General features: G+C 45.1%; 1 protein-coding gene across 2 annotated transcripts; it reads left to right on the top strand.

Moving 5' to 3' along the window:
• On the top strand, nt 1-22978 carry CRY2 (cryptochrome circadian regulator 2). 2 transcript variants are annotated; one of them, XM_069017346.1, is made up of 12 exons: nt 1-208; nt 3029-3137; nt 6738-6880; nt 13958-14142; nt 15441-15529; nt 16582-16722; nt 17196-17507; nt 18539-18690; nt 18828-19030; nt 19504-19593; nt 20103-20241; nt 20664-22978. In XM_069017346.1, exons 1-11 carry the CDS (start codon nt 12-14, stop codon nt 20237-20239), a joined length of 1758 nt encoding a protein of 585 aa, XP_068873447.1. In that variant the 5' UTR covers nt 1-11; the 3' UTR covers nt 20240-20241; nt 20664-22978. The 2 variants fall into 2 exon arrangements, with proteins under 2 accessions (XP_068873447.1, XP_068873446.1); XM_069017345.1 differs by having other exon boundaries at nt 20100-20241.
• Nucleotides 22979-24111: the final 1133 nt, after the last annotated feature.

Below are 24111 nucleotides of genomic sequence, written 5' to 3'. Positions count from 1 at the left end.
GGGCGGCGGCGATGGCGGCGGCGGCGGCGGCCGCGCTGGGCCCGGCGCCGGCCCTGTGCCGCTCCGTGCACTGGTTCCGCCGCGGGCTGCGGCTCCACGACAACCCCGCGCTGCAGGAAGCGCTGCGGGACGCCACGTCCCTCCGCTGCATCTATATCCTGGACCCCTGGTTCGCCGCCTCCTCCGCCGTGGGCATCAACCGCTGGCGGTGAGTGGCAGCGGGCCTGCGGGCCGCGGGTGGGACCGTGCGGGACGAGGAAGCTCCCGCAGCACCGGAGCGTTCTGGGCGCGGCGCGGGCCGTGTCGGTCAGGCCGCAGCAGCACACGCTTCCGTGTCGAGCCCATTCGCTGCTCCCCTCGGCCCTCTCCGCGGGAGGGCGGCTGTGCCTTGTCCGCTTGGCCTCGCCGTGGTTTTCTCAGCGGTGCTGCCTGACTGTGTGGGAGGATGCCTTCAACTTTATGTAATGTCATTAGACTTCCTCATTATCAGTAGGGCGAGCGTATGGGAGCAGCAACCGATGGATGTTTAGCTTTGGGAAACCCTTCTCCCTGAATTTAGAGACAAGGGCAAACATCCTCAGCTTCGTGACCGCACCATGCCTTCCCTCTGCCCTTTGGCTGCCGGGCGCGCGTGGGCATGTGCGCACGCAGCTCCGTTCCTCCCATCCCTCAGATTTTTTAGGGAAATACATATCGGCTGCTGCTAAGAAAGTAGAGATGAAGCTGTGTGGGCTTTTCCTCATCTGTACAAATGGAAAAATGTATAGCATGAGTCATGTCTATGCAAAGATCAAGACCTCATGTACCTGTCGCCAGTAACATTACATAATGCTGTTGTGTCAGGTCTCAGCAGCCTAAATATTTGGAACCGCCAGGTAGGGATTCTCCTGCACAAGACTCCCCTGCATACAAGTGAAGCAGATCTCCCACTACCCCCTCAGAGGAAGTCGACGGACAACTACCTGGCTAAAGATCCTTTGAGAGCTCTTGGAAATGTCACATGGCTGTGCACTAAGGAAACTGTAGTTGTAACTGGTTGCCTCTGCTGTGGACCTTAGCTTCCTCTCAAGGAATGGGATTTATGGGCCATATCTATGTGTTTCTAGAACCCCACAGTACAGGATGGCTTAAAAATTGTAAATGTGCAGAAATTATCTCAATGTAGACATTGAAATTACAAAAAATTGTGAATTCTGTTATAGGAGTCTGAAGTGATCTTTCCATAGACCAGGCTCTTTACAGGCAGCAGCAGGCAGAAATGCCTTTCACGTGCTGGTGTTGTTGCTGACTGTCCTCATTTGGAAGAACCAAAGTGGTGCCACAACTGATTAATTCCTGATCTGTTTAATCCTAGTTTGTTTTCACCAGCCTTGCAAAGGGAGGGGAGCAGATAGCAGTCTCCTTTATGTTGTAATCATGGAATATATGAGCAAGGAAAGTTTTTAAAAATAATGTTTTCTTGGAGGTGTGGAATTACTGCAGATGTCAGAAACTAGCACCGCTGGCTGTTAAGCAAAAAACATATTAGCAAGTTACTTATGTTGGCCAGAATTCCATTATTTCCCATTGGGAGCCGTGGCTTTGTTTTGCTAATTTTTTAAATCCAAATACTTGTATTCAGAGTTCTGTTCTCCAAAGGCAAATGCTTGTGTTTTACCTAGTTGTCATAAATTTATCATGTTGAAAATCTCTTGTTATTTAACTGCACAGCATGTGTGAGCCATATGGAACTAATGCTTGTTAAAATTTTTAGAACACCTGGGAGAGTTGATGCTCATATTTAATAAATGGGAAGTGGGCTGGGGCTCAGGGAGTGGTTTGTTTAGGTTACCTGGACCGGGTTCTGGGTGTTCTCCTTTGTGATAGAGTGCCCTTCTTTCCGTGAACCCTGCGCCCTTTTCTCCCCCGGGAAGTGCAGAGCGAACTTGTTCTATCTGGAAGCTCACAGTTCACCTTATGGGCTGTGCAGCTGAGGAGACAGAAGTTGCCACTTTGCAGTGCAATTGTAGCTTAGCTTTCCTTAGCTTTAGGGAGCTGAAGCAGATGCTTGCTTCTCGCAGATCGCACTGCAGAGTGGGCATGGAGGACTGAGGGAAAGGTACAGGTTGGTAGGCTCACTTACAAAGGGTTGTGTGTTTGCCAGCAGTGCCAGGTGCTGAGGAGAGACTAAAGTTTTAAAGCTGGTGTCTTTTGCAGAGCTAAACAAAACAAAGTGAAGTTACTGTGTAAATGGGGTGATGTGTGACTGGGAGAGCAAATATTATACATTTGGTGGTTTTTAGCTTAGTGAGGGATCAGTAAGACATACCATTAAGTGCAGAAAGCACTTACATGGGTTTTTAGAGTTTTGGGGTGAGAGGGAATAGATGAATGTCTTGGTATGCTCTCATCTCTGCCTTCATGGTGCAAGGTGAATTGCAGTTCTCTTTGCAATTATTCAAAGTACAGATAATTCTTGCCTTGGGAGATCTTGGTGCTCAGTCTTGTGCTACTGATGAGCTAGGAGAGTACATTTCCCTGCTGTGACATGGTGTATTTGTAGCTAGAACTGTAGAACCTGCACAGTTCTTGCAGTATTTTATTACTTTCCTTGGAGTACTGCATCAAAATTTTTCTATTTCATATGCAAAATCCCTTCTTGCCCCAAAACCTGTGAAAAAATGTACAGAAGGGAATTACATAGTTTATGCTTTTCTCCATGTGAAGAGAGCACTTGACAGGGGTGTTCTCCCACCTCTGAGGGAGAACATAGGAAGTGGGTTGCAGTAAGAAGAAAATCCTGAAAACCTCTTGGATCTGGACAAGCACAAATTGCATATGAGTGGATGGGAGCTAGCTGATGCTGCAATCTCATAGAAGTTGTTAGACAAACCAGGGATAAATATGAATTCTTGTTTTCTGGTTCTTGTCCAAACTTCCAGTTTGATTTGGTGATGGCAGGTTTGCTGGGGTTCCATGCAAATTCTCATTTGCCTTTTAGCTGTAACCCATCTGACTGACACTAACTGCTGTTGTTTCTTCTCTGCAGATTTCTTCTCCAGTCCCTGGAAGATCTGGACAATAGTTTAAGGAAACTGAACTCTCGCTTGTTTGTCGTGCGAGGGCAGCCAACAGATGTCTTCCCAAGACTCTTTAAAGTAAGAGAATAAATTTTTGGAGCATAGTGAAGAAAAATTGATGACCTGGTGCTAAACTTGCTTTTACTCCCTAGTGATTGGTGATTCCCTCAGCATCTCTTTAACTATAACTAGTTCTTCACTGTAACAAACTTTCCTCCTTAGCTACAGCTAACTAACTACTGTCCATAAGGGCCAGCTTGGGAGCCAGATCCACATGGGATCCACATGGGAACTCAGACTTGCAAAGAAATGTAGTAGTAGAGTGTAACCTAGTCTGAGGGTGCTCAAGCTTCTGTTTCTGGATGGTGGTCTTGAGCTTTGTTTCTCTAAGTCACCTCTCACAGGGCTTCTCTGTGACACGCAGACCCTTCTCTGTTGAGAGCTTCTTCCCTACTGGCCATTTGCTTACTGCAGTTTTGACTTAGGAAGATTGCTGTGTCCATAGGCTTTTACAGACAACAGAAGAAAGTACACTGATCTGTATGTGAATTGCAAATAGGATTTTGTGTTAAAATTTCAAAATTCAGGAACATTTCTGTTAGATGACCTTCCTTTTCTTCTTCTGTTCAAGACTGTGGTTTAGTCATCTCAGCAGCAGAATATAGCTTGGGTCCAAGCTTCCTGCTGATGTACGTTTAGGATATGGAATATGCAGTTACCTTGATGGTCAATGATGGATTAGTGGAGTACCTTTCTATAGTGATATGTCAGTGCTGCAGATGTCAGGGCTAACAAGAGCATCTCCTTGAATATCAAGGCTTTTCATACAGTATCATTCTTCTCCATCCTGCTCTAAAATTGTATTTCCCAAAGTCTTTGAAGCTTTTTGATGACATCTTTGACAGTGTTACAAAACTAAATGAAATAAAACACAGCTCCCAATAGCCCTGTGAGTTGGGGTTGTCATGTGGGCTGTGCCTTACATAGGGTTGACAGAGCTAGTGTCCCCAAATCCTACTATTGACCAGCTGCCCAGAAGGAGAGGTAAACTTGAATCTGTACCCTCCTTCTGTAAATGGTTCTGATGTGTATTTGCTGGAGGAGGGCCGTTAGTACTGGGGAGAGGAACTGGATTGCGCACATGAGAAGGGGCACTGATACTTATTTTGGCTTCTGCATCTTAACACATGACACAAACTATGTGCTGCTTTTAGCCTTTTCAGAGTCTGGATTATTTTTTTCTTTTGATCTGCAAATAAGTTCTGGCTAATAGTTGTTCATGCCCTCTTCAGTTCAGGGTATTCACAGGATAATTAAAACTTTCTTGGAGAAAAATGCTCACTTTGGTTAAAGAACAAAAACTAGTTAGCAGAGTCTGAAGTCTGGAGAGACTGATTGTGTAATCAGCCAGAACTGCTTTTTTGCAGTCTGTTTTGTCTGGGCAAGTGAGTTGATGACTATCTCAGATGTGCTGTAACAGAGCTAAGAATGTAAAGTAAAGGTGATGCTATTACATGGTAAATGTATGGCTTTTGTGGGGATTGAGGCCTCTCCAGAGCTGCTGCACTGAACAGTGCATTAGCAGCAGCTTGTGCCTTGCTGTCAGCTTTTGTGGAGAGGAGAGTTATGTCACATTTGCTACTTCAATACTTAGAGCTAATGTAGTTTCTGCTCTTGCTGCCAGTAGCTGAGCTATGTTGTCACTAACAGTCACTGCAAAGGCACTTCTGTGCATGGATACCATGACAAGTGTACTTGTTAGCAATGTGTTAACCTTTGCAGAAGTTTTTGTCTCACTCTTTCAGAATAAATGTTTGTAGTTTTACCTCTTCTATCAAACTGCACTGATTGTTCACTGAAGTGTTTTCACAATCCCTTTGGTGTTTTTTTCCCCCTACGTTTTTTCTTTGCTCTGGGTTAGATACTAAGAAGCAAGTTGTCAGTCATGACTCTTCTTTTGTATATCTGCAGCAATTGATTGCCATACAGGTAACAGGTTTTCTGGTTGGTTGTGCTCTGCTTCCTGTGTACTATTGCATTACACAGAGCAGTGACCTTCTCAAAACTAGGAAGTAGAGTGTTGGATGCTTACCTAAAATCTCCGTAAGGCTTAATGTTTTTTTATTCCATTCCATTCTTTCAAGGTAGTAATGTGTATTTCTTTGAGACCAAATCCATCTTATCCAAGCCTTCCAGTTGATACTGGCTTTCCTATAGAAGAAAGAAAAGTTTAGAATGGAGCTGTTAAATCACATAGGAGCGTGGCAAGGCCTGGAATGGGTCCATCTGATCCCTGCTCTGAGTTACGGATGCCGTCATGTTCTTACTTTGAAAAATGAGTGGAGGATCTCTTTGAGATGTACATTCATTGGTACATAACTATACCAATATTGGTAGCAACTGTACCAACCATAATTTCTGTGTCCTTCCTAAAATTAAATTTAGGACTGAATCTGCAAGTTTAGAAATGTAGGTGGCTTGTACAGTTGTTTTCTGCTTCTAAATTCCCTTCTCCACCTTTGGCATTATTTTTAATGGTCTTCAGGAAACTAGCCACATTTGTTCTTCGTGCTGTGTGTTTCTGTTTGGCAGGTAGAAAAGTATCCTGTATATCTCAGGATATCTAGATATCACAGGATATCTGTATATCTAAATCACAGGGGTGATTTAGACTGTCTCACTTGGAGAACGTGGTTCTTAGTTGTGTGAGGGTTTTTTTTAAGTGTCTGTAGATTTCTGGTTGTGTTTGCTAAACAAATCTGTGGGCTGCTGCTCTGCTTGATGGATGTATTGGGAGGGTCGCTGTGGAAACCATTAAACCTCTTCTCATAGGATTCATTTTCTGAGGAAAACTAGGCCATAGACTTTGAGAACAATCTGTGCTCTAGAAAAGCCTGGAAGAGGCTGAATGCTCTTTCATAAGGCTTATACCATGTAATTTGTGAGGGATCTATTAAAGGTATCAAGATCAGAATAAGTGCATGGCTTGACTAGGGGTGTTGGAGCTAGGTGTTCTTTAAGGTTCCTTCCAGCCCCAATCGTTCCATAGTTCTGTGATTCTAAAATTACTCCAAGAGGGCAGGACTTTAAATCTGAATTGCAGTATCATACTCTACTGTGCAGACCAGGAAGTTGCCATTTTACGTCCTGCATTTCTCTGTTTCTTGCTGTTTGGGTTGGACATTGGTTTCCTACTGTGTGATGTCTTTAAAGAGACACCAAGAAAAATTTAGAATGTATTGGTTTTAATGTCGCCACATAAAAACACATGGGGTTGAGCAGAACTTTTATTGAAAGAGTTTTCTGAAATGCTGTTTCTGCAAATGCTGGAAGAGGATAGTAAGGTTACTTTGGGACAGCATGCGCAACAAAACCTGATGTTGGTAGACTTGGGGACTGAGCTGAAACCTAAGAATAGTAATAGACAAGAACTGAACCTCCTCTGATGTGTTTTAAACCTGACATCTACAAATTTGCATAGTAGATGTGATGTTTGCTAGAGCTGATAAAATTGTTCCTTCTTTGGTTATCTCAAATCCAGATTGCTGTTCCTCACAGGAACACTCTCAAAGCTTCCAGGACTTTAAACTGCTCAGGAATTCTGATATCTTCATTTGTAATTGTGCTGGTTAGAAAGAGTCTTCTGTTTGACATCTGGGTGTATTGTTTTTCTTGCAGGAATGGGGAGTCACTCGTCTCACCTTTGAATACGACTCGGAGCCGTTTGGAAAGGAGAGGGATGCAGCTATTATCAAACTGGCCAAGGAGGCTGGTGTGGAAGTGGTGATAGAGAACTCCCACACCCTCTATGACCTGGACAGGTATGGGGAGAGAAAGGGCAGAGGTGCTGCCTGGGCTAGGCTGGGATTGTCATGTCTGCAAAGACTGCAGTCTCCTCCTTTACACTGATCACTGTTATCCTGAGTGAGCCTACAAGGATTACTCTGCACACTCAACTTTTGATAAGAACACGTCAAAGTGCTGACAGTGACGTGAATGTACAGAAAGGTGTTGCCTTAAGCTTATTAAACTCTGTACTTGACTGTCATTTAATTTGCTCAGCTGTGTCCTATTGATTGCTCTCCTTGAGCATGTCCTCAATGTATGGACTGCTTTTTCTTGCTTCATTGTAATAAAGGTAGTTGAGCTGTTGTCTCAAACAGGTTATGAAAGCAGGGCTTTTAACTGATGGATGTGCAAGGACAGCTGGAAGAAGTAAAACAAGGTAGATTGGGACAAACTTTCCTTATTGTAAAACCTGAATGTCTTGTCTTTGTTGTGTGTTTGCTGTAGGAGAGGTTTGTTTTGATGTTGGGTTTTATACATTTACTTATTTTATGTATAAATCTCTCTCTGTACATGGGATTTTAAACAGTGGTGACAGTCTTTCAGCTAAGACTCTGGGGTATGCTTGACTTCAATGTCGGTACAGTGTTTCAGTACTATTCTTACAGGTTGCTTGCTTTTGTTTTTTCTTTCCCCATTTTTTTCTGATGTGACTTGTGCCAGTAATGCTGAATGTAGAATTTCTCCTATAAATCTTTAACATCCATAATTTCCTATGGGAAGGAGCTCTGCAGTTAGCACATACTGTGTGGAAATGTTTGTCTCTGGAGTGAGGAGGATTCTTAAACCTGTCTCGTGAGCAGGTGCTTCTTTCTAATTATGTATTAGAAAACCATATTTATTACCAGTGTTTATTACATCCTCACCCCTCTAGTGTCAATGGCCATCACATTCTTCTTCATGTCACCTATGTCTTTTCCAAGGTGGAGAGTCCTAGTTCATTTAAGTTTTCAGGTGGAATCTGTTCTATATCTCTTCTGAGTTTTGTCACCTTTCTTTATACTTTTATATAAAGGATACTTCATACTTTCTTTATACTTTATGCTTTATAGAGGTGGAGAGCAGTGGTGGTAACTACAATTAGTGTGCAAAATGTAGGAACAGCATGGATTTTTAGAGTGCTATAATGTGTCCTGTCTTTTCCTAATAGTCAGTAGCATTATTTTTGCTTTTTCTGAGTGCTGCTAGACATTGAACTGATGTCTCAGGGCTTCCTTCCAGAATGGTCATAGCTATTTGAGAGGCTGCTACGGTATAAATAAGTTTAAGATTGCATAGCTATGCATATGGAGAAACAACATGACCAACACTGCAATTTCATCTGATATTTTTGTCAGCTAGTCGTGTGGTATATAGGGAAATTTTTAAGTTACCTTTTATCTTTAACTATCTCAGATAGCTTATTGCATCAGTAAACTTTATCTTCGTGCTCTTTCTTGTCCCTTCACAGATATTTTATAAAAAATATTGAGCAGCACAAGCCCTAGCTCAGCTCTGTGTAGGATTGCTCTTCCTGTTGGAAAAATAGATTCCTTCTCTAATTCTGTATCTCAAAGAATTTTCTGTCTGCATAGACCTTTTCCTTTATTGCAAATTATTGTGGTTTCTTTAAATTTTTTCAGTGAAGGATCTAGTCAGATGGCTTCTCAAAATTCATATAGGATATATCAACTGAATCTCCCTTGCCCCAGGCTCAAATGTCTCTAATAGATTTTGAGGCACAACTTCCCTTTACCAAGGCCACATTAACTCTCCAGTATATTGCATATATCCATGCATTCACTGTTTCCATTAGTATTTTCTACCCATCTGCCTAATGCTCATATCAGTCTATTCATTTGTCCCTCTGATGCTCCTGAAATGCTTTTAAAATCTGGAGATGTATTTGCTTTCTTTTTTCCCCTCATAGTATTTGGACAGTTTTATATTACATGCAGCAGCTATTTGTTTGTGTATTTCATTACGTCATTTACAATTTCTGGGTGGATATTTCTGGGTGGCCCTGGCAAGCTTTTGCTTTTCAAGCATAGCATTGTTTTGTGGTACTTCTTCCTGATATCCCAGTCTGTCATTGCATCTGATACATTTTCCTAAAAAAACCCTGAGAGTCATAACCTCCCTAGATACCTCCATAGTGAATACACCTGCAAAAATATATGCGGGGGTTTTCTTGTGCTGTTACAGCCTCTCCTTTCTTTAATGACTTGATCAACTCTTAGCCCTATAAATATCCTGGAGTGTCTGTAAAGGGGATGTTTTTGATTGGGGGTTTTTTGGGTGTTTGTTTTCTTTGGTTTGTTTTTGGTTTTTTACTACTTACGCTTTTTTTTTTAAGGTTTCTCAAACTTTCATTTAGGTAGGAGGTGCAAGAAGGCTGTGGTTTTTAATTTAACCTACTAAAGTTTGGTAGGTTTCTATCTTTGTTTTCATTTTTCCGAAGGATTCTGCCTTCTATTATCTTTGCCAATGCTATTCTTTAGTTGTTTTGACTTTTGTGATCTTTCTGAAATAATTTTTTCACATCAGTAGGGTATTGTTGCTCCTAGAAGGGTGTTAAATTGATGCATGCTAAAGTCACAGTTAGAGCAGGCAACTGATAACTAACATTTTTAGCTATACCTTAGCACTGTCTAAGACCTAATCATGAAGTGACACTCCTTGTGGGTTCTTGATTTCTGGTTCCATGGAGCAGTCATTTATGGCTACTAGAAAACTAGGTTTTGGCAGCTGATGGGTGTGATAGATACCCAGTCTGTGTGGATGTACCTGAAGTCTCCAGTTACTCTGACATTTCTTGGTTCTTGGCATCTCTGAGATTTTTCAGCAGGTGGTAATACAGTTTTGATACTGTATGAAGTCTCAGAGTATCTCTCCCTCCAGCTGTGTTACCCAGCCTTCTAACTCATGGTATGTGTTGTCCCTCTGCTCACCCTCATGTTTCTCCTGCATAATTAGCAGGTGATAATAATACCTGGTGGTGGCATCCTATTTCTCATCTTTAGTCAAGTTTCTGACAAGATTGTCAGCCTGGTTTCAAACAATTTAGACTATTCTTTCACTCCTACATAAATGAATCCAGCACATCTCCTCTTGTCCCCTGCAGTGTATTCCTGGTACCACCTCCACCAGTTCCTTTCGAACATTTGCCAAGAGCCTGTTCAGTTAACTTGTGAATTTGACCAGTTTTACCCAGTAGGAAGATTACAGTGTGCCCCTTGTATAGCTGTGCAATTATCAGAGCATCTTTCCCCTCCTTTTCCCCAAAACAAGGAGAGTGGTATAGAAACTTATTATCATTGCTGGTAAATACTCCTAAGAAAATCTGAGAATTCCCAGTCAAGATTAGCAATGTTCAGATTGTAGAAGTCAGACAGAAAAGATAATCTCTTGGGTATCAGCTGAGCTTGCTCAAAGCCTTTACTTGACAATTATTCTGTCTGACAACTTCCACATGGCAGGTTGTTTTGTCTCTTCCCTGGATCTGCCTGTTTTCTCCTCCTTAGGATCGAAATCCTTTGTAGTGTGTTTACTGATGGTCAGCACTGTGGTTTCTGTAATCCCAGGCAGGCTGGGTTGTTCAGCAGGAGTGGTTTAGGTCAGAAAAGAACACTGTGATCCTGTGTGTTTGTAGCATGCATCAGGATCAGCTTGTCTTCAAATACCCTAACCTAAGGCTGAAATGACAGTAAAATGTGTTCTCGTAGGAGCATGTACTAACTTAAAGGAACCAAAGCATGGGGAAGCATGCATACTTTGGTGGTTCTGCAGGCCAGTACACTATGCCAAAAAGGTGGGTTATTTTTAAGGTTTAGTCAAACTTCTGCCTGCCACATCTTGTTATCCTCTCCTGTCTTGCATGGTTTTCTGGTGTCAGGTTTTTTTCCCCACTGCCTATACCCAGCCTGTCATCAAGTCACTTCTTCATCTCTCATCTGTTCAGTGTTTCTGCAGAAGTTGAATTATTTGTTCGTTGCTCAGCATCTGTTGGATGAACAGATCAGTTGGTTATCTCTCCATCTCTCCTCTCTGAATCTGTAGAAATACCCCTTGTTCTGTGTACATGAAGTCCTCCATGAGCTCTCTGGAGCAGAGATTTAGATCAGAGCAATTGCATAAGCTGGCAAGGCTAACGAAATAGTCCGCGTGAATTGGTACTGGGGTGCGTTGGGCAGCCTGCGTGCTGAGTGCTGGCAGCCAGCTCTTCCTCCCGCAAGGAAGCGGGGGAGCACATCCAGTCCCTTGCCAGAACCCAGCCTTGTCATTTGCAAGCGAGCTGAGGTGTCAGGTTTTTGAGGCCAGCAGCTTTCCTAAGCCCACTAGCCATCCCGCAGGGGCACTGCTGTGGAGATGTGAGTCAGAAGCTGACACCTGTGAGGGTGTGCATTTGAGTGTGCAGACACTGCTGTCACAGGTGACTGACTGTAGGATACCTTATAATAATCATAGCAGTGCTGGAACTATGTTTGGTCAGATTTAGATTGCCTGCTTTCCTGAGGTGAAGTATGACTGTGTGACTGATGGTCAAAAAGACCCTCGTAACTTCTGGCATCAAGGTCAGATAGTGCTGGGCAGCATATTGCTAGTTTGGCAGCACAGCCAGTTTTGGGTGTGCTCACTAAGGTTAGGTTCTGTGTGATGTGATGAATACAGTGATTCTCTGTTCTGCTTCAAGAAAACTAGAGCAATTGCCACATGTGGCAAATTGGGCTGGGGGAGATGGATGAAGTGAGAGTATTAAGTCCTGGAGAGGGGCCTCCCTTTTTTTGTCATTGAAAGTCCTATGGAACTATATGGTCTGGATTAGAAGGTCAGTATGAGGAAGGAAAGGACTCCTGCTTGGGGAGCTTCCTGTGCAAATTTTTGTACAGAAGGCTGAACCGTACTACAATACCTAGTACGTGTGGTATACTATCCAGTATTGTGCAATACCAGATATTCAATACTTCTTTTCATGGCAGTACTGTGAAAGGTCCAGATTTAGTGCATAATGCCCGTGTCAGGTGCAGTGAAATGTGCAACTTGTCCTAGTCCTATCTTAAAGTTATTTGTGTCCCAGATCCAGTAACTGTTGAGGAATTCAGGAGCTGTACTAGGTAACTTCACTCAGGTTCACATCCTTGAGGATTTCAAGTACAGATGCTGGCATCCATCTGCCAGTCAACAGTGATTTGCTCCAAGTAGCTAGCTGTCCACAGAAGTTTTAGCTGTGGATCTTGCATAATGGTGTGGATCTCGGACTGAACGGCGGCTTTAGCAGGCATGTGGAAGAGGACTGAAAAAAGAGGCAGTGTGGAAGAAGCAGCTTCCCTGCCCCCATCCCAAGCACCTCAGGGCAAACATGGTGCAGCTTTGTCACGTTTTCTCTTCCAAGCTCTGAATTCCTATGGAAACAAGTGAGCCTCTCTAGAGTGCTGTAACTGGAAATGCCTCACTTCTCATCCAGTGGAAACACTGATTTTCTGGGGATCTTTGGCTGGTCCTGTTCGGGGGCTCACAAAGCAGACACAGAGGAGATTGTGGTGGGTAGTATTCATGAGAGTTCTATCATTTCGTGCCATCTCTGGGGCGGAACATGGAGACAGACAGCGAAAAAGTGTATGCAGGAAAGCAGAGGACATGTGCTGTGGTGTGGTGATGCAGGACAGTAAGTGTTGGCTGTAAGGCAAATGCAAACAAATACATCTGCCTCTGTGTGTATGTCAGAGTGCTGTGCCCACACTGTGGCCATGCTCATAGCCTGGCACTAAAAAAGTACAGTGCTTTGGACTCTGTGCACGTCCCGACGGCCTTCCCTCCCTGTCCTGTTCGTTAATGTCTTTATCTCCCAGTGTTTACAACTTAAAAGCAGAAAACCGGGAGGAAACTGCAGGAGGCTTCATTTTTAATCTGTTCAGCCGTGCTGCCCGTGGGGAAGGCTCCGCTTCACTCGGCCGGGGCGGGGGGTGGGAGGCCTGGCTGCCGGCCGGGGCCGCTCCCGGTGCGGCGGGGAAGCCGGGTCACCGCGGCGCACACGTGCGGGAGCGCCCGGCGCCGGCGTGTCGCTCCGCCCCGCCACACGTGCGGCCCCGGGGGAAGGGGCGGCACATGGCGCCGCCGGAACACTCGGCTCTGAGACCGGCCCCTTGCATAAGCTGTTGATTGTAATGGGTGGGGAAGGCTGCTGTGCTGCAGCTCCTGTGTGAGCTGTGGGGTTGCCTGCCTCCGCTTTATGTAATGCTGGCGATCCCTGTGCTGTCGGCTTTGCTGTTAACTCCTGCCTCTCCTGCAGGAGAGGGGTTAAAAATGGCATCTTTCAGCCTGGGGAAATTTACCTTGCCCATGGGGCTTCTCAAAGCTCTCAGTCCCAGGAAAAATAAGACCGCATGGCCCCAGCAGGCTGTGGGTGCTTGTTGAAGTAGAGGAATGGGGAACCGTGACTGTCTTTTTCCATAGTGTGATCTGACAGAGGTCCATACCATGAGACAGGGCTGCTCATGACCTTATGGCACAGGGGAGGATGGTGATCTCTCTAATCATGGGGAGAGAGGAATGATGCAAACTGGGATTTGTCTCATCCAAGATAGGTGGAGGAGGGGTCACTAACAGGCTGGGTCTTCTGTGTCAGACAAGAAGGAAGTAAGGTCAGAATCAGGTTAGGATATCACAAGGTGTCAGGGGAACAGATGCAGATCTAGGATTTGTCATCTTGGGGAGACAGAAAGGCAGTAATCAGATAAAGATTTAATACAGGGATCTGATGAGGAGTTCTGGGAGAGAGATGTGATGTTCAGCCTGATTCAGCTGTAGCTGTTTTGGGTTTGTTTTTTTTTTTCCCTGTGGAGATGAGGAAGTATGTGCTATTTTGTCTTCTGATGTATTTTAGGATTTTATTCAGTTGATTTTAATATCCCTTTGAGGGATGCATCAAGTGAAATATAGGTCTATAAGGATTTCTGTATCCAGAATGAAAGGCTATCCTGAGTAGAGATAGCAGGGTCCAGTTTGGATGTCATTTCCTTGTGTCTTCTGTGGTAGTGAGGCTGTTTGTTTCACCTTGTTTATTTTGTCTCCAGAATAATTGAGCTGAATGGCCACAAGCCACCCCTCACCTACAAGCGCTTCCAGGCCATCATTAGCCGTATGGAGCTCCCAAAGAAGCCAGTGAACACTGTAATAAGTCAGCAGATGGAAACATGTAAAGTGGACATCCAGGAAAACCATGATGATGTCTATGGGGTCCCATCCCTGGAAGAGCTGGGTATGTGTCAAGAGTGAAGGCCAGGATTACTGCCAGCTGAAATGGGATCTCGTGGAACTGTTTCCAGTGGCTGGCATGTGTTCTTACCTGACATGGGCTGCCTCTAGCCATAGAACAGCCTAATTCTTTCAGCAAGTGCCAGACCTTGTGATAACACACTGGCATCCCTTGCACTGCTGTGGACGCCCAGCATCCCCTTTAGCATTGCTCTGAAAGTCCTCCGCATCTGTCCTTATATTCTCTGCTATACTGAGCATGTAACCACTGTATTAGGATCTCATGTCCTCAGCAGCTGCTTTCCTCCTACAGCTGTCTCAGGCACATTATGTAACAGACCTGAAGAGGTAAACTAACTTTGTACCAGCTTTAGATAATTTCATTCAGTTACTGCCAAGCAGCACCAGTTTGGGAACTTAGCAAGACAAAAGATATTACAAAAACTTCTTTCACTCATCCTGCTGTGCCTTACAGTCCTGTAAGACTTGAAGGAGGAGATGAATGCAAGACCTACATCAGGGAAGTGGATCTAAATGCAAGGGAAGAAAGGACTAATGCAGAATACTGTCTGTGTGTGTGACTGGAGGCTCCATACCAGCTTTATAGGAAGTATCTCCTGGTACCTTAAGGCGCAGTTTCGACAGTCGTGTAAAAGCGTGGGGCTTCACAACAGGTGTATCCTAAAGGCTGCAGTTCTGCATAGATCTACCTTCTTTATTGTCTGGCCAAATGTGAGACTGCCTGTAACCTTACACTGCTCTGCTTGCTGCCAGGGGAGGCTCCTCTGTCATCCCAGAGCAGTGCAGGGAGACTGCATTACTGCTTCCCTGTTTGCAGTGGTTCTTTTGCACTAATCCAGTGCCTTTCCCATCACCAGCCCCAGCAGAATTAGGAGCTTCACCAGGAGCAGCTGGGCTATCTTGCGAGCTGCTGATGTTGATGGCAAGGTGTTTTGTAAGGCAGAGCTGTGGAGCAGATGTTTTACTGCCAGCTGTTCAGCCTTTGGAGCAGAACCCTGTGGGTAGTGCTGACACACCAGAGAGAATGCTGGCTGTGAGCAGTGGGGAAAGTCACCATAAGGCAGCCTGAAGCATTGCAGGGAGAGGCCCTTGAAGTGCAGTGTCATGAGCAAGCTCTCCTCATATCCTACATGATTTGCCTGCTGTACAAGGATTAGAGCAGCAAATAAGCCATGTTAGGCAACTGTAGTATGTACTGTCTTGCTGTTGTTAATGCTTAATCCCGTATCTATGGCCTTTGTCTAGGCATGGCTTCAAATCTTACAAAGTTCTTTCTCTCAGGCTTTCCTACAGATGGTCTTGCCCCTGCAGTTTGGCAAGGAGGGGAGACGGAAGCTCTGGCACGGCTGGATAAACACTTGGAAAGAAAGGTAACCCATTATTTAAGCAGTGATTCCTGCAGACTGTGCCTCCAAATGAAAAATGTAGTGCTGCTCATTACCCTGTTCCCTGCTCTTCCTAGCAGTGCTCATAGCATTCACTCTGGAAAGGAGTGTTTGTTATTGTTGGAGTATTCCTGTGATCTTGGGTTGTGTGTGGAGCAGGGAGCTCATGGGATTCCTCAGGCCCCAAAAATTTAGAGCAGTATGCTATTTATGCTGCTGTTTGAAGCACATGGGACTCTTTTCCTTGTTTCTACCTCTCAGTTTCCTTTAAAGGAGTGCAAACTTGGAAATTCTCCCATAAGTTGTTCAGTCCCTGCAACACACTGCACACCATCTCTTTTTATCTTCACCTGAGGTATTAGTGTGAGTACATGCTTACAAAAGAATGCCTCCCCCTTGTTCATCAGCTTCTTAATAGGGTGTCTCACAGGCTGGCATTCCTTGAGCCCCTTGTTGAAATAATCGGATTTTTTTCAGTAGGGCTTGTGTTCTTGATTATAGTGCACAAGGCAATTTCAAAGTAATGAAAGGTGGCCCAGCTGCAGAAGCATGACTCAATTTTAAGCATTTTGTACTTCTTTAATGCTGGGTGGCTTGATGTGGAAATCAAAGCATAAATACTTGTGCTGAAGAGAGAATAAACTATCAACATAATGCTCCACAAAAGGGTCTGAATTTCCCCAATCTTCTTGTTCAGTGTGCGAAATGAGATAGACATACCTGGACATAAACAGTTGTATTACCTTGTATCCTAAGGAGCTCTCAGGGTTGTTAGCTCCTGTATGCAAAGCAAATTAATCCTCTTGTGCAAAATAACGGACTGGTTTTAAATGCTGGAGCAAAGGTTTTACATTTCTTCAGTGGGGCATGGGGCTTGGGATTGCCTGCTGGAGATCTCTCCCAGCAGTGGTTGGAAGTAAATAGAAGAGGCACTGCTGTCAGACCTGAGTGGCCTCACCACCTGCACAGAGGCTTGTCATTAGCAGTGTCCCACAAATACAAGGGGTTTTTGGCTTATTTCTCCTGGATCTGTCTAGGCATGGGTTGCGAATTACGAAAGACCAAGGATGAATGCCAATTCATTGCTGGCCAGCCCTACAGGACTCAGTCCCTACCTGCGTTTTGGCTGCTTGTCCTGCCGCTTGTTTTACTATCGCCTCTGGGAGCTGTATAAGAAGGTAAGACAAAAGGTTCACCTGGAAGGCAGGCGGGGTTTGAGCATATACAGCATGATGCTGCCAGAATTGGTACAAAAGATACAGTTGCCTCCCTGGTGTTTGATTGTTGGGCTGAGCTTGTTGCTACTACAGAGGAGGCTTTTGGGTAAGAAAAAGTAATTCTGCTGTATATACTCACACAGGCCTTAAATCTGGTGGAAGTCTGGACTTCCATGTTATGAGCCACATAGAGCCTTTTACTGTTAGTTTTACATAGTTCCAGTCACTTGTCACTGTACTGAGTGAACCCATGTCAGTGCTCTGACTTTACCATCTGGGCTTTCTGATAAGGAGTGATCTGGCATTGAGCTCCTTTATTGCAGTGGTCAGTAGCTGAGTCGGGAAATGTGTGTAAATGCATGGGTGGCTCACAGCTCAGCTTCATGAAGCCAGTCCTTCTCATGCTTGTGAATATCCGTGTTCCCTCCGCACAGGTGAAGCGGAACAGCACACCCCCCCTCTCTCTGTACGGACAGCTTCTGTGGCGGGAGTTCTTCTACACAGCAGCCACCAACAACCCGAAGTTCGATCGCATGGAGGGGAATCCCATCTGCATACAGATCCCCTGGGACAGGAACCCTGAAGCCTTGGCAAAGTGGGCAGAGGGCAAGACAGGCTTCCCTTGGATTGATGCAATCATGACTCAACTGAGACAAGAAGGGTGGATCCACCATCTGGCCAGGCACGCAGTGGCCTGCTTCCTGACCAGGGGTGACCTCTGGATCAGCTGGGAGTCAGGAGTCAGGGTGAGTCCTGGCATTTTCAGATATTTGCAGGAGGTCATAAAGAAAACAAAGTGTCCCTGGCACTTCCTGCAAGGATGGGCACACAGGTATGGATTTTGCTCTTTTGGAAGACAGGATTTGCTAGCAGGCTCTTGGACAGCCAACAGCCTGACTTCTTTCTGCCTTCTACCGTGAGGCTCTGACAGTATCACAAGCCTCAAGTAACCATAACTAAATGTATGTGGGACCCACTGGTAAATATGGACTAGGATTTTGGGGACCTTTTAGTTTTGGGGGGGGTTTTTGTGAAAATTCTCTCAGTCCATCTGTTTTCTTTGCAAGTTTAATGTCACTTCTTAACTGGACCTTTTTCCTCATTATAAAATCCATCACCGTGCCGGTCAGGGAACGCTCCATGACTGTGAAATCTGAGTCTAGAGTCTCTCAAGGAAAGAGGTAAAAGATCCTCCTGTTGGGCCATCTGAAGGGACAGACAGCTTGAACCTACCCAGTGTACATACTGCCCTACGCAAAAAGTGGAGGCAGGGGAGCTGACAAAGAGCATAATTAAAAGTGCTGCCTAAGTGCAGCATCTGTGCATGGATGTGAGTGAGTTACTGCTGAAACCTTTCTGCCTCGTGGTGGTAGTGTGCTGTGGGACCTTCAGAGGGGTTCCTTATTGTTGCTTTGGTGCACGTTCTTCTGTGCAGCATCCTCTCCTTCCCAAGGTTGGTGCTTTACATTTGTTATGCCTGCCAGGCTAGGATCAATACCCAAAGTTTGCTGCAACACTAGGTAGTGATTTAGTCTGTAGCTGCATGAGAGATAAGTCAGTGCTTTATCTGTGTGAGCAAACCATGCCTCCCTAAGTGAAAGTGTCAGGAAGTGAGATACATTGACCAGCCAACTGACTTCAGCCAGCAGATCACCTCTGTGCTGCTGCTCTCTTCTCATAGCTCAGTGCCTGCCATTTGAAATAGCAATCCTGGGTCCTACTGCCACAAAGTCCTGCCCAGGGATGGTCTCAGTGCCTTTTCCTCCAATTGCTGCAGGTGTTTGATGAACTGTTACTGGATGCAGATTTCAGCGTGAATGCAGGCAGCTGGATGTGGCTCTCATGCAGCGCGTTCTTCCAGCAGTTCTTCCACTGTTACTGTCCTGTGGGCTTCGGACGGCGCACAGACCCCAGTGGTGACTATGTAAAGTGAGTGATGTTACTGGAGCTGATCTATCTTTCTGGATCTGTAAGCCCAAATCAATCAGTGGCTCACAGGTGCACGGTACTTTCTGTGCATTGTGTGTGCTACATTTTTTTGTGTGTGCTTTTTATTTGTGTTTCAGGAGGTATCTGCCCAAACTAAAGGGTTTCCCCTCACGATATATATATGAACCGTGGAATGCCCCAGAGTCTGTGCAGAAGGCAGCCAAGTGCATCATTGGGGTGGACTACCCCAAACCCATGGTGAACCATGCAGAGACCAGCCGACTGAACATCGAGCGCATGAAGCAGATCTACCAGCAGCTGTCACGCTATAGGGGCCTCTGTAAGTACCAGCAATTGCAAAAGTTTGTGTCTTTACCAGGAGATAAAATGCTGAGAGGAAAGGTCACGATTTAAAATAGGTATTACTTGTCTCTCTGGCCTGTCCTTGCAAGAGGAAGCAGTCCCTCTCAAATCTTCTCAGTTGGTTTCCAGGGAGAGCTCCATTATGTTCTCAGACAGCTAAGAGTGGAGTTTGTTTAGGTCTGAGAGCTGCTGATAGCATAGCACCATCCATGTACCACCAATGGTGCATTCTTCACTTCGGAAGAGAACCTAAGCAGTGTATTCTAAATAAATTCACTGCTGGATCACCGTGTGTCTGTGGTCAGCACTGGGTGAGTGCAGCTCTGAACTCCTCCTGCTTTAGGATATGGGTGTGCTGGTTGGTGATCACTAAGGTATTTCTGTGTGAAGAGCTTCTCCCAGCCCAGGTGTGCTTTGTTTCTTAACTAAGATCTTCTTGCCGTTCTCTAGGTTTACTGGCATCTGTCCCTTCATGTGTGGAAGATCTCAGTGGCCCGGTCACAGACTCAGCTTCAGGGCAGGGCTGCAGCACCAGTACAGGTGAGTTGGAGCTATTTGTGTGCTTTTGAGTTTCACGTCAACTTAAAGATTATAGGCAGGAGATGACCTTTGCTAATAAGAAGAGGTTGTGTAGCTAGGAAAATATAGATTACATTCACATTCCTTTATTCTTTCTTCAGAAGTCCCCAGTGAGCCTTCATTTCTAAAAGGGCTGAAGAATAAGAGTTCATTAATGTGAATCTTTTATTGCCTGTATGGGATCATATACAGCCACTTAAGGTAGAAGTGCAGATCACTGTAGGGCTAATCAGGTATAATTAAGCTGTCCTCTGTCAAAGGAGGATACTTTTGTGTTTGTTCTGGGTGACTTAATTCTGCTTTTAACAAAGATTTTTTGTAAAAGTTTTCAGGGAGGCTGTGACCAAATGTCTCTGTGCTTGTGCAGTCTTCTTTCTCCCAGCTCTGGGGCAGGGTAGGCCAGGGTGTACTTGTGAGGCCATCTAAACACAGGGGAACCATTCCAGTGACTCTTCTTCCTTCTACAGCAGTGAGGCTGTCTCAAGCAGACCAGGCTTCTCCAAAACGCAAACACGAGGGAGTGGACGAGCCGTGCACTGAAGAACTGTACAAAAGAGCCAAAGTGACAGGTCTCCCAGCTTCAGAGATCCCTGGAAAGAGTTCGTGATTGTGAGTAGTTCCTAGTGTGATCTGGCTTAAACTACCTGGTTCTGGAAGCTAACAAGGCTCAATCTTTACTCCCACCATTTTAATGAACAAAATGGACTTCCTTGTGGAGGGATGTGGCTCCTAAGTGTATTTCCACAGCCCAGTAATACGGCAGTGGTCTGCCTGCCAGTTGTTTTGATTTTGTGTAACATGCTGTTAGCTCAGTTGTCCAGTGAAGAGAGGTGCCCTGCTGCTGGAGCTGTCCACAGCCAGGTTTGCCTGTCTGGTGAGGGTATGGGCTAGAGCAGGAGAGCAAGCAGGGCCACTCGTCTGCCTGCAATGCTCCAGATCCTGGCAGGGAAGCAGCTGGTCACATGTTCTGCCAACTTTTCGGTATGACAGGGGAGGTCAAGGCAAATTCTCTCTTTTGCTTTCTCCTGCAGCCAGCGACAAGCACCTTGCAAGTGAAGAGGGAGAGTGCTGAAGAGGTGACCAGAAGAGTAGGAACTGCTGCCACAGAGGGACTGGAACTTGTGATCCGCAACAGAAAATCCGGGGTCTCATATAACCGTGTAATTCCAATAGCTGCCACAGAAGGGCACTGCATTACTCGTGCTTGGGAATACTTGGCTTTCTGGTCTCCAGAGAGCCAAATACATCTCTTCTCAGCCATGCCCAAAATCTGCCCACATTAAAGAGGGCAAAAACTTTCTGTCAACTTGCTCACTCCCAGGTGTATCTTTCTTTTCTGACAATGGCTCAGTGCACGTGACTTGATGCATTGATGTAAGAATAGGCATCTGCACATCTCAGAAATAGTGAACATCCTTTCTCATCAATAGTACTAGGTAGTGATGTATGCTGATTAATTCAAATTATAGTAGGAGTTAAGAAGGAAGCTGCTACAGTGTCAAAAATGAGAGTACCCATCCTACGAGAGAACAGGGAAAACTCAATATTTCTTTCATTAGGCTAGGCTGACAAGGAAGGAAATGCTTTCTGAGTTAATCAAGGCAGTGCTTATGTGGGATGGAAACAAAATGAAGGTCAACTGTAGCACAAGAACAGATACACTTGAAAAGCACTTAAAACTTTCCCTACAAAAGAACCTTGCCACTGCAGGTGAGCCATAGTGCTATTGCCTGGAATGGGTGGCTTCAGAGCTATTTGACATCTGGGGAAAGAGGGACTCTACAACTCCCTGAAAGGAGGTTGTAGCCAGGTGGGAGTCAATCTCTTCTCCCAGGCAATCAGTGACAGGACAAGAAGACAAAGTCTTAAGCTGCACTGTGGGAAGTTAAGGCTGGACATAGGGAAAAAGTTCTTCACAGAAAGAATGGTTGGGCATTGGAACGGGCTGCCCAGGGAGGTGGTGGAGTCACCATCCCAGAGGTGTTTAAGAAAAGACTGGATGTGGCACTCAGTGCCATGGTCTAGTTGACATACTGATGTTAGGTCATAAGTTGGACTCAGTGATCTCAAAGGTCTTTTCCAACCTAGTTGATTCTGTGACTCTGAGAAGGAGGAATTCTTCAGAGAATAAGATCATGCCTTGATATGAGCAAAAGTAGTATCTGTGCTTTGAAAGAGTAGATCTGATCCAAGTAATAAGGAAGCTACACCTGGGCCCAGCATTCTGCAGCATTTCCTTCCCTTAATGAGAGCGCTCAAATGAAGTGACCCCTGTCTGGTGTGTAGCCTGTGCAGTGCCTCATACTGATAGAGGATGTATTACACATCAGCTCCTTGAAGTGAGTCTTCCTCGAGCTCAGAGTCCAGTGTCCATTCTGTTTGCTCTTTTCTGTATTGGCATCTGTGTTTTGAGTTTGCACAGAGTAAACTCCTGTACCTCATGCCCTGCCCATTGCTCCCCCTTGCCCCTTGCATTCACACTGGTGCTTTGTAGCCTAGCAAGGTGATTGCATAGCTTTCCTGGCTCTTAACCGTACGCTCCTTGTCGGGTCCTGTTACTTGTCAGGTCAGCACAGTGCTGGCAGACAGCCTCTGCCTGCCACTAACAAGTGCAAGGGAGAGTAGCACTGCAAAAGATTCTCTCTCATGGCTGTTTCAAAGAAGGATTAGATTGAGTAGCTAGTCCTGAGCAATGGGCTGCTGTTGGCACTGTTTTCATTTGCTGTCCAAAACCTTTCATCCCTGCCTGGCACAGATAGTGTGGGGCTATATGTGAGTTTATGCAACTAACTGCTTGGGGAGTACAGGAGTTATCTCCCACTGGGATAATCAGATTCAGTTTTGGAGCCTGTGTTTGAACCCAGAGCAACAAGGCTGCAAATAGAAACTGAGTCAAATGTACCTGAGAAACCTGAAGTGGTTGAATTGAGTCTGTGAATAAATTTAATGAATAGCTGAATAACCTTTCCTTCCCATTCCCTGGGGCACTGATCTTATGTTCTTTTTCCACAGAGAATCCACTGGGCAGACTGAACAAGTAAACAAAGATTCTCTTTTCCTAACCTTACTTTCTTCTAAACTACTATTCATAGTCTGCCTGTGGATGACCCAGTCATCAACAGGTTTTGTCCCCTTCAGTCTGACCCAGCTGTTACTCCCATTGTCTTGGGGGTAGAAGGGTATAAAGAAAAAGAGATACTCCATTACCCCCATCTTCTGCTGCAGAGAGAAGAAAGGGGAAAGACATGCACTTTGTACACAAAGGTTACAGAAATTGTTGTTTGGAGAGTTTCATGCTTAGGCAATGGTCTGTAAATACAACTTTTTATAAATGTCTTTAACCCTCTTTTTGCTGTCATCCAAATTATTTCACTTGGTAAATGGAATTTTTGGGGCTGGATCTGTGGGGGTAAAGAGTCAAAGGGAGGGGAGGCTACATATCCTAAGTGATGTAGAAGGCCTTGTGGGGGTGGGGGAGATCACATTTGCAAGGTTTCTGTCAGCACCTGGGATATGGATGGTGGTATTTGGAAGAGCTGCAGCTCGAGTAGTAGCACTAGGAATGACACAGACACATCAGGCCAGCCAAAGAAAGATAAGGGAAAAGCGTACTTCAAAAAGCCTTTTAAGTAGGCTGGGATTCATCCACTCTGGCATCTTTTCCCAACTGAAATGATAAAGCTGGGTAAAACTGTGTGACAAGTAGGGGATGACTGTTCATTGTTTTCATTAATGTTTAGAATTGAGCATGTTTGGTGAAAGTACAAGGTGGCAGATTGAACAAGTCTACACCTTACTTAGTTTTCTGGCAAGTTCTTCCTCAGTTGTGGGTGCTAACAGTTTGACTGAGTTCAAAAGGATTTGGCCAGCTCATGGGGAAAGAAGAAGCCATCAGTAACCATTAGTAAAAATACTGTCTTTTGTTTCAGAAGCAGCAGAGGACTGCTGGAGGCTGATGTAAAGACAGTAGCATGAAATGGCTTTGGGGTTTTCTGTTTCCTGGGTAACGCCCGTTTTCTGTGTCTCAGGGCAAGGTGGCAATATCTGACCTGACATAGGCACCCCTGACACAGGCATAGTCTGAGCTCTTTGCTCAGGCAGAGGGAGCAGTTGGCTTTTGATGCTCTGGAAGCAGTGGCTTTGGGATGCTCCCCAGGGTGGTGTGAGGGCCCCTTTCAGCTGAGGGTGGATACTGGGGCAGAGAAGTCCTACAGAGCTGTGAACAATTGTTCATCTTGGGTCTCCTGTCAGTGATTGAGCCTTGGCTCTTGCAGTTCTTCAGCTAAGTCATGACTGATACTAAATACACTAGACTTAGCAGTCTAATAACTAGCAAGAACACAAGTTCTTGTGCATCCTGTCATCCTCCTTGGTGCTCCTGTGTAGACCCACTTACTGGAAGCTCTATCTTAGGACAATTACATGAGGTACATTACTTTTCCTAGTAATCAGCAAGACTTAAAAAGTGCATGTAGCCAT

This window comes from Aphelocoma coerulescens, chromosome 5, assembly GCF_041296385.1.
Source record: "Aphelocoma coerulescens isolate FSJ_1873_10779 chromosome 5, UR_Acoe_1.0, whole genome shotgun sequence".
In the NCBI taxonomy this organism is placed as follows: Eukaryota; Metazoa; Chordata; class Aves; order Passeriformes; family Corvidae; genus Aphelocoma; species Aphelocoma coerulescens.
Note: the sequence above shows the minus strand (reverse complement) of the source record. Positions and strands in the feature narration are given on the sequence as shown.

Excerpts from the sequence above, each read along its gene's own strand:
- CRY2 (XM_069017345.1), top strand. The coding sequence starts at position 12 with ATGGCGGCGGCGGCGGCGGCCGCGCTGGGCCCGGCGCCGGCCCTGTGC. Across the intron at positions 14,143-15,440 it reads CCCATCCCTGGAAGAGCTGG|GCTTTCCTACAGATGGTCTT; the intron begins GTATGTGTCAAG and ends TCTTTCTCTCAG. Across the intron at positions 19,031-19,503 it reads GTCACGCTATAGGGGCCTCT|GTTTACTGGCATCTGTCCCT; the intron begins GTAAGTACCAGC and ends GCCGTTCTCTAG.